Genomic DNA, 14,143 nt, shown 5'->3' on the forward strand with positions numbered 1-14,143 from the left:
AATCACAAAAGACCATGTTAAATGGTATAAGATCAGGATGAAAGTATAAGTACATGTATCTTCATGATTTTAGTAAAAATCAGCTGTTTTTGATAAATAGTGGAAAACCATATCTAATAAGACTACAATGGTAAAAGGTCAACGTGTAGACATAAATTTAACATATAACTCTCATATACAACATTTATGATATTGCTGGATATAAGGGGTAATATCACCATTACTTTTCTCCAATTACTTTTTGTTAAATTGTCATTTTTCAAAAAATTGTTCAGATTTACCTTTTTTTCAAAAAAGGAAAAACTTGGCATGAATAAAGTTTTTATCCTGTCCAGTACTACAGTGAAAATTTCACACATTTTTTTCATTGGATATAAGAAAGTAAACTTCCTTTGAAGTAAACAAGGCAATTTCTCAACTTTCTTTTTCATGTTTACAAGAATTAGTAACTAGGTCAACGAATGTTTCAAAAACACTTTATAGGGACACCAAATAAACAATTTTTCATTTATTGTTTTGTCTAGTTTTTTCTTGTGTTGTTCTTTTGTTCTGTTGTCCCAGGTTAGGGGAGGGTTAGTGCCTTCAAATATGTTCAACCCCGCCACATTCTTTATGTGTCTGTCCTAAGTCAGGAGCCTGTAGTTCAGTGGCTGTTGTTGGTTCATGTCTGTCATATTTGTTTTTTTTTGTAAACTGTCTTGTTATAAATAAGGCCGTTAGTTTTCTCAATTGAATTGTTTCATATTTTTTTATGTCGGGGGCCTTTTACAGCCGACTATACATTATGGGTTTTTCTCATTGTTGAAGTCGGTACGGTTGCCTATAATTGCTTACATCAATTTCATTTTAACTCTGGTGGATAGTTGTCTAATTAGTAATCATACCACATCTTCTTATTTTTATATAACAACTGAGATAGTGTTTATGAAGAAGAAAAATATTTCTACAATAAAATGCAGGGTTAATTTCCTACAACTGTAAAATTCAAGGAGATTATTTTTTGATCGGATGTTAACATGAAACGGCATATGACGTATAATGTTTTTGTGGTATTACACCTATAACAATCAGCCATAATATGGGGTTATGAAACTTTAAAGTTCTTGAATGTACATTCATGAATGCTTTCATAACTTCTAGTTAACCAAAGGTCAGCATTATTCAGCTTCAAGAACATGACCAATCTCATAACATTTAGTGAATTCTTATCTGTAACTTCAATTTAAACTATCTCCCTTCAATGTACTTCAGTGTTTGTTTCCTATCTTTAAGACATCACTCTAAGTTGCAAATTATGTAGACCACAGTAAAAGAAATTTCTTGCAGTAACCAGGATGTTGTTGTCTTTTTATAGTTTGGATTTATGAGGTTTTAAGAGAGCCACAGCATACTTTAGTATTTATCCAGATTACTATACAGCTTGTACCACTAAAAAGTGTTGGTTCACTTGACTTGCCTATCTCCGTTTGAGTTATATTTCTCATTTCACCATCCTTTTAAAAGAGGGGCAAAAGATACCAGAGGGACATTCAAACTCATAAATCGAAAATAAAACTGACAACACCATGGCTACAAAATAAAAAGACAAACAGTACACAAAACTCAACATAAACAAGAGTGCACACGCTGAAATGTCTCGCCTTCTTTACTAATCATTGATATTATGTTGATAGTCCTAAATATAAAGCTTTATTACAACTGTCACATAAACTTAACATTAACCAAGTAACCTTAACATTGACCAATGAACCATGAAAATGAGGTCAAGGTCAGATGAACCATGCTAGGCAGGCATGTACAGCTAACAATTCTTCCATACAACAAATATAGTTGACCTATTGCTTATAGTTTAAGAAAAACAGACCAAAACACAAAAACTTAACACTGAGCAATGAACCTTGAAAATGAGGTCAAGGTTAAATAAAACCTGTGTGACTGCCAAATAGATCATAAAATATTTCCATACACCAAATATAGTTGAACTATTGCATATAGTATTAGAAAAAAGACCAAAACTCAAAAAACTTAACTTTGACCACTGAACCATGAAAATGAGGTCAAGGTCAGATGACACCTGCCCGCTAGACATGTACACCTTACAATCATTCCATACACCAAATATAGTAGAACTATGGCATACAGTATAAGAAATACAGACCAAAACACAAAAACTTAACTATAACCACTGAACCATGAAAATGAGGCCAAGGTCAGATGACACCTGCCAGTTGGACATGTACACCTTACAGTCCTTCCATACACCGAATATACTAGACCTATTGCTCATAGTATCTGAGATATGGACTTGACCACCAAAACTTAACCTTGTTCATTGATCCATGAAATGAGGTCGAGGTCAAGTGAAAACTGTCTGACGGGCATGAGGACCTTGCAAGGTACGCACATACCAAATATAGTTGAACTATTGCACATAGTATTAGAAAAAAAGACCAAAACTCAAAAACTTAATTTTGACCACTGAACCATGAAAATGAGGTCAAGGTCAAATGACACCTGCCCGCTAGACATGTACACCTTACAATCATTCCATACACCAAATATAGTAGACCTATGGCATACAGTATAAGAAAAACAGACCAAAACACAAAAACTTAACTATAACCACTGAACCATGAAAATGAGGTCAAGGTCAGATGACACCTGCCAGTTGGACATGTACACCTTACAGTCCTTCCATACACCGAATATACTAGACCTATTGCTTATAGTATCTGAGATATGGACTTGACCACCAAAACTTAACCTTGTTCACTGATCCATGAAATGAGGTCGAGGTCAAGTGAAAACTGTCTGACGGGCATGGGGACCTTGCAAGGTACGCACATACCAAATATAGTTATCTTATTACTTATAATAAGAGAGAATCTAACATTACAAAAAATCTTAACTTTTTTTTCAAGTAGTCACTGAACCATGAAAATGAGGTCAAGGACATTGGACATGTGACTGACGGAAACTTCGTAACATGAGGCATCCATATACAAAGTATGAAGCATCCAGACCTTCCACCTTCTAAAATATAAAGCTTTTAAGAAGTTAGCTAACGCCGCCGCCGCCGCCGCCGGATCGCTATCCCTATGTCGAGCTTTCTGCGACAAAAGTCGCAGGCTCGACAAAAACTAGACTAAGCAACACGAACACCACCAAAAAACTGGGGGTGATCTCAGGTGCTCCGGAAGGGTGGGCAGATCCTAAGATTTTTTAATCATCTATATCTAAAATAAAATGGCTTATGACAGGTTAAAAATAATTTCTTGAAATAACCTAATGATTATTACCTTAGCACCTTCCTCAAGCCGATTTGACTCATAACCTTTAATTTTAGTTTCTGCCTGTGACAGTTTATGAGTGATTTCCTCTATCTGATCAAGATAGGTTATGTTCAATTCTTCTGTTGATTCCAGCTTCTCTGTATTGTCTTTAGCCATTGCCTGAAATAAACCAACACACCATGATGTCACATTATTTGTGAATTATCTACACTGTAGTAACAATAACAAGAGATTGTAAATATGACAGCAGGGTTTGGGTAAAATCTTATAGTATTATTGTTAAAGCAATCAAGGGCCATAACTCCTGAAAATATTCAATATTGAACATGAACTCGATTTTGTCGATAGAAAAAACATTAAAATTTGAAAACGTTAGGTTCAACCATTCTAAAGTTATTGCATGAAAGCAACATGAGGTGCAATTTTCAATCAATCAAGGGTTATAACTCAGGATCAATCCTGACCAGCTAAAGTGAAAATCATCAATATCAACTTTGACTGAAAGTGGTCCAGTTGGATTAAGGGCAGCATTTCAACTGCCCCTGGAAAATGATGGTATGCTGGAAAGGATCCAAAACATATGCTTTGCAACAGGCCATTTATGACTAATCAAAGAGTTGTTTTAGAATAAAGATCGTTTATATATGTATTACTGATGGGGTACTTTTCTTTCATTTTTTGTGGATTTGAACAGTTTGTGAGGTTTTAAAATTCCTGAAATTACATTAAAATCATTTGGACTCAATGGAAAATATGTTTTTCGCTCAGGACTTAATTTTGTGGTTGAGCCCATGAACAATAATACATTCACATTGCTTGTTTTTTCCTCATTATAAATTTTGATAAAATACCTTCATGGCATATAATTCTTGTTCTAGTTTATCAGCTCGTTCTTTTTCTCTCTGTTGTAATCTTTCTATCTCTCTGAATTTCATTTCTTCTTCTTCTGTTCTCGACTGAAAAGTATCTTACATTATTCCTTACATCTTCAACATACATAATACCAAGCATCTATCAGTTCACATATAATATAATTGTATAAAAATTCTAATTTTAATGTAAAGAGCCAACTAAAAAAAAGGAATCTATATAAATTTAATCCTGTTGAACACTTAATGTCTATACTCAATGGACCAGAAATTTTTCAAGAGATTTTGGTCATTTGTTGAGGACTTGAAAGCTGGAATAAATTTTTTTTCAAACTGTCAAATTCTTGCTAGACATCACGATATATACAAAGCTTTATTAACAGTTTTGCTGCACGAACTGTGGGAAATTTTGTTTCTGGTGAAATAGAAGAATAATTTGTATAATGTAACAATTAAAAACTGTAATGATCTTATAAAAAGACTTGTTCATGCTACTTTAATTTTTTGAGAAACCGTAAGTTTTTAAGTTGATTATAAATTACAAATGAAAACAAATATACAATACAGGTTTTTCTTCTGACTATTAAGCAGCAGTAAATCAAGAATGAAGTAATGGGTTCCTGAAAAATACTACATTAAATCATAGGTCCTTCAAGTCAGAGCAAGTAAATCTGGTGAAAAGAGAATTCATACTGTTAGCACTTTAATATGATTTGGTTCTCAATATTATAGACAGATAAGCTAGTGAATTTAAGACATAGATGATATGAACCCTCCCTGTGTTGAACAATTAAGGACCCATTTAAAACCTGTCAGTACCAACCTCCATATCATCCTTGGTCATGGCTTCCTCTTCTATCTGGAACTGTAAATCTTCTACTTTTCTGAAATAAAATATAATTATTGTATAGTCGGGATTTCAACAGGATGTACAAGTTTTAGAAAACCTTGCTAAAATGTATGAATTGAGTTTTCACCTTTAAGCAGTACAGACTGTAACAAATTATGTGCAAATAAAAAAAGAGTCATAATCAGCAAGAAAGGGACTAAAAATTTGATAAAAAATCACAACTGTAACTAATAGTATTAAATTTACATCTTTGCAGGAAAACTCTTTAGTCCTCTTGCTTTCTAAGACAAAATCATCATTTTTTAATATTAAATTGAGATGTAAACTTAATTGCAACACCAAAATCATCAGCCACAAGTATTCACGAAATGTAATTCCTCTTTGGCTAAAAATCACTTCTTGACAGAATATTTTACTGGCCCAAGAGAATTTTTCAATCTACCTTTTTTCTGTATCTAATTGGTTAACAAGTTCTACTTTTTCTTGCTGCATATCAGCTACAAGGGACCTAAGTTTGAGAACCGTATCGTCAACATCCTGTTTGTATCGCTCTTGTTCACTCCTCATCATTGACATCTGACCTTCAGCCTACAAAATTACACAAATATTACAATGACTGCATATGTGATATAATGCAATAATTTTTCTTCCTGGTCTCATAATTTGAGATGTAAAAATCTTGCCTTCCACACACAATTAAACGGTAAATGTCAGGTCAATGTATGTTAAAGATGACGATTTCTTTTTCTGCTGGTAATCTCAAGCATACCAGTAAAACTTCTATACCTTACTTTTATTTTCTATTCGAGGGTGATTCTGGTGATAATTCAAGTGTAAAGTGTTTCATTGTATCCAAAAAATTGTCTGTTTCGACTAGAACTCAAGTTTTACCTAAATTTAATGTTTGACTTTTCAATGTTTGTTATTCCATTAACATCCAGTGGCAAATCATGCTGATTTCATAAGACAAATTAACAATAAACTAAAAGGTAGGCTTTGCTAAGTGGCTCAACAAGGGTAACAGGTAAAATTGCCAATGCAAAATGAGGGTATGTTCGATAGGGGCAACCAACAGACCTGTAATAACTAACAATCATCTACATCAGCAGTTTAAATTTCTTAACCTTTACCCTAGTTGTTTCATCTCATTTTGATTTTGATTTTTTGATTTTTGGTGTTTTAACGCCACTTTTAAGCACCGCTTTTGGTCTATTTCGTGGCGGCCAGTTTTTATTGGTGGAGGAAGCAGGAGTGCCCGGAGAAAACCACTGACCTTCGATAGGAAAACTGACAAAATCCTAGTCAATTAAGATTGGAGTCAAGTGCACCTGCACAAGCGGGGTTCGAACTCACAACCTCAGTGTTGACTGGCTAGTGATTACAGTAGTAACTACTTAGACCACTCGGCCACCGAGGCCCCCATCTCATTTTGATAATTTCCTTCTAATATAATTTTACACTGTTTTTACTAAGTACTCAAATCATTTTTAAGCAAATCAAATAATATTATTTTATGTCATATCTTAATGGATTTTTTTTGTTATTTGGAGAATATACTGTTGATGACAGATTCTTGATATTCAATGTTTTTATTATTTACAACTTTTTAGACTCCAGATGATTTTGGCCTTTTGTTTAAGATTGTTGACCTCCAGATGTCATTTGTGTTATGTGTCATTGGATTGCTGTCTCATTGACCTATAACCTTTTATTCGTAATATTCAATTATACTACCTCATCACATTGTGCTGCAGCCCTAGCGACCTCTGACCTCTCTAAATCTCTCTCCTTCAGCAGCTGTTCTATATGTTCTTCTTTCTCCTTTAATGCTTTCTTAAAATTGAAATAAAACAACAAATTAATCAAATATTAATGAAAATGAATATAAAAACACTTTTTTCTCTTCAGACATAACTACTTTATTAAACTGCAATTCACGCATCATTGGAATTCCATGATTTCAAACAACAACTCTGCAAGTTATATGTGCAACATCATAGTCACACACTTCAATATTAGACCATAAATAAATCCACTATAATTTGAAGACCAAATAAAAACATCACTGAGCATAGTATGTTATCTTTTAACTGTCATGAACTAAGAACCTTATCTCCAAGATTAGAAAATGTCAACTCTAACCAAAAATACATCCCAATGTAACCCATTTCTATCTTCAGCTACTGTATGCATATTTCCTTTATCACACATTTTGTAATTTTTTTTACTTCAATTTCAAATTCTATCTTTCTATTTATGCCCTAATTAGCAATTGTGTTCATCATATCAAGAGACACATCTGAAAATGTCTTAAAATAATAGTTTAATCTGTAACAAACCATTTCGAAAATGCAATTTCTTATCTCGGTGGTAGTAATGGCAAAAGAAACAATTATTTAACAAATATATATTTTCAATTTTAAGTAACTCTCACAAAAACTCAATTTATTTCGGACTAGATTTTAATGAAGTAGGAGGGATCTATTAAGGGCAATTTTCATTTATACACCAAAGGTCATAATGCAAGGAAATCTCAAACTAAATGGTTTTACAAATATTAACAGTATAGAAACAGTTTGACAAATTTCACAACAACTTGCCTTCCTTTCAGTGAAAATATAGAGTTCTTTGCTGTCTGCTGCACTAACTTGAATCAAGCAAATCAAATTCATACCGTGGCTATGTACCAAAACATTTACACAGTTAATGCATGTTTGATTATTCAATAGAATAGGCTTAGGATCATTTGTTCCTTTCTCTAGGGATCCATCAGAATAGAGATCAAAACTTTGACTAAACCATCCTTCTCTTTAATCAAGGGATCAAAGCCAATCCCCTACTGAAAGCTAAAAATCCGTTTGTATCAACTCCCACAAAACGACTAGCTGGATATAATGCAAGTTTGCAGAAACTTATGACAGAAACATACAATAAAACTAAAAGCTTAGTAAAAAGTATGTATAAATGTACCCAAAACTTAAATTATTATAGGACAAATTAAGTAACAGAATAATTCTGGCCATATTTTGTCAGAAAACAAAGAAATGATTTTGAAATGTATACAGTATATGTCTAATATATTATTTGTGTTTTATCCCTATGTTTTGTTTTAGCAAGAAAATCCATGTTTGGTAGCTAGGGTGATCAACAAATGTTTTTCTTTTAACTCTAAGCTTTTAGCATGTTAAGGACTTGTCATCTGGCTGCCAAATTTTTCATCAAACCATAAGAAAAAACATCATTTAAGTCAAAATTGGTTCAGAAACTGGCCATGCAGTTTTAGAAATGGAAAAAACATTGCCAAAAGGGTTCATTCAGAAACTGTATACATATACCACCACTGCAAACATGCATGCCATCAATGAGGCACAAAACCAACAACTTTTGAAGCAGTCTCACAATCATCGTTCAAATAAAATTGATATAATTTGAAATAGACATCTGCTGAGAGCGCAAGATTATCCTGTATGTGATCATTCTCTCATTTTACAATATACATGTTATATTCTATTCTATTTGTGACCAGATATCCATGAAAGGTTGCAATCTCAAATAAATTATTTAATTTGGTATCCGGAAACACTTTCCTGCACAAATATTGGTTATTTTCAGTAACTATGATCTTGACCTTAAATGTAGTGACCTCATTATCAATAGGGGTCTTCCTCAACAATTTATCCTAGTAAGGTTGAAATCTGATAACAAATATTTGATAAAGCATCTGGAAACTACTTTTCTGCATACATTTCAGTCTATCTTTAATAGCTATGACTTTGAATTTAGAAAGAGTGACCTCTGACCTCAGGAGCAACCTGTGACTTCAGTAGTGATCTTGGTAGTGACCTCAAAATCAATATCATATTAGGATTCTTCCTCTCATTATATGTGACCAAATTGAGTTAGCTTCCAAAAACCTCTTCTTTTGCTAAAATGTTGACCTTGACCTTGCACCAGTGACCTCAAAATCAATAGGAATCTTTTTATCATTATATGTGACCATATATTCGTGGTAAGGTTGCAATCCAATAAAAAGTATTTGAGTTAGCACCTGATAACAAAAATAACTGACAGACTGGTAAAAAACTATATACCGGTACCTCATCACTACATGGTAGTATTGGATACAATTACTACATTCACTTCATCATTGAATATATACATAATACAGTTATTCATATACACATAATGTCATGGTCTCTTCTAGATATTCCTAAGTTGTGATCTTGGTAATGAAAAGTCAAAGTATTGAATCTTTGTAACCTAAACCACAATTCCTCCATACATTGGCAAGATACGTCCCTGAAGTCAAAGATAAGGAATTTTCAAAATGACCCAAGTCTTCTACAAGGCCAAATAATTGCATATACAAAACTAAATAGTTTTCATAACAAGAAGTAACAATAAAGAGCTTCTGACAAAATAGTTTCAGAGCAGATGTCCTAAAAGGGAAAAGATTGAAGACTCAAAGTGATGGCAATAAATCAAACCAAAATGGTCCTTCGGGTTAAGTGAGCTAAAAAGTTTCAACTAAGGCTTTCTTTTTAACTAGTGAGATGAGCTTTCATGATTTTCAAATAAATCTTCAATGGCCTTTAAAACTTCCTTAAAAGTAAATTAGTGTCTGAAAGAACACTCTAAACATCAAGATATAAATGGAAACTAAAAGCAAATAATAATGTACATGTAGTGTAATATATATACTAATATATGTATATATGTATAAATTCTACTCACCTGCAAAGCAGTTGTTGTTGCTGTTAAATTGAGAGTGCTCGGCCGATGACCTGGTTTGGCCTGTGTTAATTAAAGGACAGAAACATTACACCATATTAGTATAAAGCCATGCTAAAAAATTATCCAGCAATATCTTATATAATGAACTCTGAACCCAGAATAAAATCAAAATTTATGTTTGGAGAAAAGATTTTAGTCTGAAATCATTTTTACTGGTGAATATATGTATAAATGTGCAATAAATGTTCTGTTTAAAAAAACAACTTTTTCCATATATTATAAATAATAGATTAATCCACATAATTTGTTCCTATATATATAAAGGGGTGAGGCTTAAAAATTCATATACATGTAGTCATGTAATATTTTGGCCCTGTGAAAATAAAACTATCTCTCTTCCATTGTATTGTAAGGGTTATAATTACTGTGCAAGTTTGATCAAATCTGTAGGTTTCTCAGAAATTTGTAAAGCCTATTTCTATATTCCAGGTGGTTTTGGTCCGTATGTAAGCATACAGTTTAATAATTCTTGGTATGATTACTCTGATTATACAAACCAGTTATATATTCAATCTAAATGAAAAGAACAGGCTATATAACTTTCATTCCTTAACTACTTACAATTACTTTAAAATCTATTTCTGAATAATATCTGAGGTTACATGAGTTTTGTAAAGTTCATAGTAAAACATACATTTGAAATGTTAAGCATGATTGTTTTCAGTAGCAATAAAATGAACATTTGTCAAAGTTAAAAATTTTGGAGTATTTATTTCAGGAGTGTTATTGTTCTATAAGTTTAAAAATGATCCTGTAATATATTTTTTACGCTAACAGCTGTCATCCTAATCCTGTAAGGCAGAGTTCACATTTAACATACCAAACACTAAAACTGTAACTATGTCAACCATTGTCAACAATGAAATATTTTTAAAGAACATGATATTGCTGGACCTATTAAATAACATATGGTTTAATTGAAAATCTTATCCTATGTAAGCTAACTATACTGTAAAGGAAGGAATTGTGTGTCTATAACTGTAAAGGGAGAGAACTCTATCAAAACTGTGAATACATAAACCTGAAGAAAGAAAAAAATAAATTTAGTGAATTTGAAATATTTTTTTGAAGGCTTCAAAATGATGTGCCATAACAATTATAGTATAATACATAATCAATTTATTTCTTACATTTCACTACAAGCCTTACAATTGTTAAAGATTTTGGAACCAATATAACAAGTATTCACAGTTATATATATAAAATCATTTTAAAAATCTAGCAACTAATGTTGACAACTGTACTAATATAATCTATACTTTTCAAAGTACTAATTCTCTTGCATAAGACTAAGATATTCAATCTAACCAAGTTCACACAATCAAACTAGGTTATCCCCCAAAAAGGTGCTTTAAAATTCAAACGTTTTTCATAATTTTTTTTCCTCAAAATTCTGGATGTGTTTTGAAATACAGGTAGGCTGGTTGTACAGGCATTGTGCTTATTAAGGATACTTAAAGCATATAGTATGTGTACCAAAAACAGCGTAAAAATATTCTGCATCACAATTTTACAACTATATACTGCCACCTTTGTTCAATGCAGATCTCATCATTATTATCCACTTTCAAGTTATGGAAAAGTGTTTCCATAGATTTCATTCCTCACTTCACAAAATGTTTTTTTTTAAACGTATACTAGTACCCTATTAATCCTGCACTCCTGTAATCATAGAACTTTTACAGCATTCAATTTGCATAATTAAAGAGTTCTTACCATGTTGTGAGTGAAACATTGAATGATCATTCCTTTCTAACAAGTCTTTTTCAATGGCGTTTTAATGTTTCTTTTTTTGTTTGTGATGGATAATGTTCCAGAAAAGTGAAATAAAAATTTCTTTTCTTCAATCAGAACTGCTTTGAATAGTTTTTCAAGGTAGAAATTTTTTATTTTCATGTAAATTAAAAAAACACTACAAAAATTGACAAGTAAGTAAGAAGACAATTAATGAAGCAGGAAAGCTTGCATGCAAAACAATGACTAGCTACATATAAACAGAAAAGGGCAAAGTTCAATTAGAAAGTGCCTATTAGTTTTGTTAACATGGATGATCAATTCTGCTCTGACTGAAATATCTTTATGTTCACACTAACTTTTCTTAAAATAATTCTTATAATGTATCTTTTGGTCACAGTTCTAAAATTAGACATTAAAGTGATTGAACAAAAATTTTCATGGATATAGATAATGAAGAAATTCAGAACTTAAATTTTCCATTACTATACAGAGCACAGATGAAATTTTACACACAAAAAATGATTAAATGATTCTTGAGAGAGAAAAAAAACAAACGTTTTTTTATGTTTTTTTCCCTTTAATAAAAATTGTCACTGTTTTTTTTAAAAGCCTTGTTGGAGGATGAAGGGTTTTTATTTTTGTGGTCAGTTTCAGACAAGTGGTCTGTCATAGATTTGTTGAAATCCTTTATCAAGGGCTTTGCCAAAATTCTTAAATTTTGTTCTTGCAATAGAATTGAAATATATCTATGATAATAAAAACATATGTAACATTAAAGAATTGAACTATACCACTAAGCTATCTGACAATCATGCAGTCCTACATAAACATATTCAAATACATGCAGTATTGATTCATATAACGTAAAATGCAAAAAATGAATTTAAAAGAAGACATATATGCTTTTAATTCATACAAAAAACAAAGCTAATTTTTTTTATATCAGTACAAATGTTTTACTTTATTTTCATGCTAGATTTCATTCACAGTGTTTTTAAAAATATCATATATTCTTTGCAAACAAATTGACATACAAAGCCATCAAACAAAATATTGAAGAAGAATATTTTCAAATAATACTTCAGGTAGAGTAATCTGTTTTTCAAACTCATGCATATCAACAAAGCACAACTACAAACAAAAACAATGAACAAAATGCACAAATATGCAACATCGTCAAGTCTAACAAACCAACTCCACATTTCTACGGATGTAATCAATCATCCAAACCCAGACACCTTTCTCTAAGGACGGCTTCATTCAAGACCAGATACATTTATTATAGTCACACATTTGATGAAGAATGTATGATTTAGCTCAATGCTAGAAACTTTCAAAGCATGCTAAATCTGTTTTACATATTGAGAAAAATGCCATGAAAATTGTAAATTTCAAACTTATTTCTAAAATGTGATATATGAATGAAAATTGGTTCTGATAGTTGATTTTTCTTCTTTCTCATTAAAAATTCAACTTTGTCCAAATATCATGTTCTGTCTAAAAAGCAGAAAAAGTTATAAAATTTCAATTCTAATTTTTCAAATATGGGGGAAGTCTTTCAAAAACATCCCCATTAAAAAAAATCCTGTTCAACTATAGCTTGGTTTTGAACAAATTTATCATCAAAATAAATACTGCATTGGAATAAAAATCTACACCACATTTTCATGAATGAATGACATCTACAATTTTCCTGTAATTTTTGAGAGCGTAAAACAATTTCAAATCTTTCAGTTATCACTAGCTCCAAAACCAAATCATGCCAATTTTAAGGGAAAGTAGCTTCAAAATTTACCGCAATTGGTGTACTCGTAAGTTCTCTTTTTCGTTGATGATGAAGAGGAAGCTGTAGAAATAAAATATTTTTTATACATCCATAAGGAGATTTTACTCTCTCAGGAACTGGAACATTTGGTCCTCTGTCTTGTTTATTTAAATTCGGTTTATCATGGAAGTGTTGTGATATGATGAGAAATATCATACATGGCCAGTAGTAATCTGAGGCCACCCTAAAAATTCTTTGTTTGATGTTGCCTACCTGTGCCTTGAAGGGTTGGGTAGGTAGGTAAGTAGGTAGGGATTTTTTTTTTTTGCCAACAACATAAGTTATATGTTTTAAACAAGAAAACGTTGTTAAAGCAGATAAAAATCTTTGAAAAAAAAATTTGAAACGATTTGCGTCATAAAATTTTTCGGGGAGGTAGGAAACATCAAACAATTTAAATTTTATGTTTGGCCTGACAGGTTTGAAATGACATTACATATACAGTGGATTCATTCTTATTAGTGGAATACCAATTTTCATGAAACGTTAAAACGAAGTACAAATTTTCTATAAGCTTAAATGCTGACTAGTGTAAAACAACAAAATCAAATATAAACGAAAATTGGTATCCACAAAAATAAATGAATCAACAGGTGACAAAACAATGTCAGCTTTGAGGGTCTTGATGGAAAAAATCTACAATATTTCAGCTTATCTGGCCACGGACTGTAATACTTCTGATAATTTCTGTCTCCACCTTCATGGCAACCTTCTGTCTTTTAAGATGCATCCAATAATGGAAATGATACTTGCTTTATCCTGTACAACATGTACA

At 31.7% G+C, this 14,143-nt stretch overlaps 1 protein-coding gene across 8 annotated transcripts in view; it reads right to left on the reverse strand.

The window, feature by feature from the left end:
- Positions 1–14,143, reverse strand: part of LOC127712255 (CAP-Gly domain-containing linker protein 1-like) — an 85,284-nt gene that overhangs the window by 53,998 nt on the left and 17,143 nt on the right. For 5 of the 8 annotated variants that reach the window (XM_052218591.1, XM_052218588.1, XM_052218586.1 and 2 more), the window contains 7 exons: positions 13,339–13,389; positions 9,747–9,806; positions 6,747–6,845; positions 5,455–5,600; positions 4,986–5,046; positions 4,145–4,249; positions 3,300–3,452 (listed from right to left, as the gene is read on the reverse strand). In XM_052218591.1, the coding sequence (XP_052074551.1) occupies positions 3,300–3,452; positions 4,145–4,249; positions 4,986–5,046; positions 5,455–5,600; positions 6,747–6,845; positions 9,747–9,806; positions 13,339–13,389 (675 nt within the window). The remainder of the gene's footprint in view (positions 1–3,299; positions 3,453–4,144; positions 4,250–4,985; positions 5,047–5,454; positions 5,601–6,746; positions 6,846–9,746; positions 9,807–13,338; positions 13,390–14,143) is intronic. The other 3 variants (XM_052218590.1, XM_052218589.1, XM_052218592.1) reach the window with 2 other exon arrangements.

Source organism: Mytilus californianus, unplaced genomic scaffold, assembly GCF_021869535.1.
Source record: "Mytilus californianus isolate M0D057914Y unplaced genomic scaffold, xbMytCali1.0.p SCAF_8, whole genome shotgun sequence".
Taxonomy (NCBI): domain Eukaryota; kingdom Metazoa; phylum Mollusca; class Bivalvia; order Mytilida; family Mytilidae; genus Mytilus; species Mytilus californianus.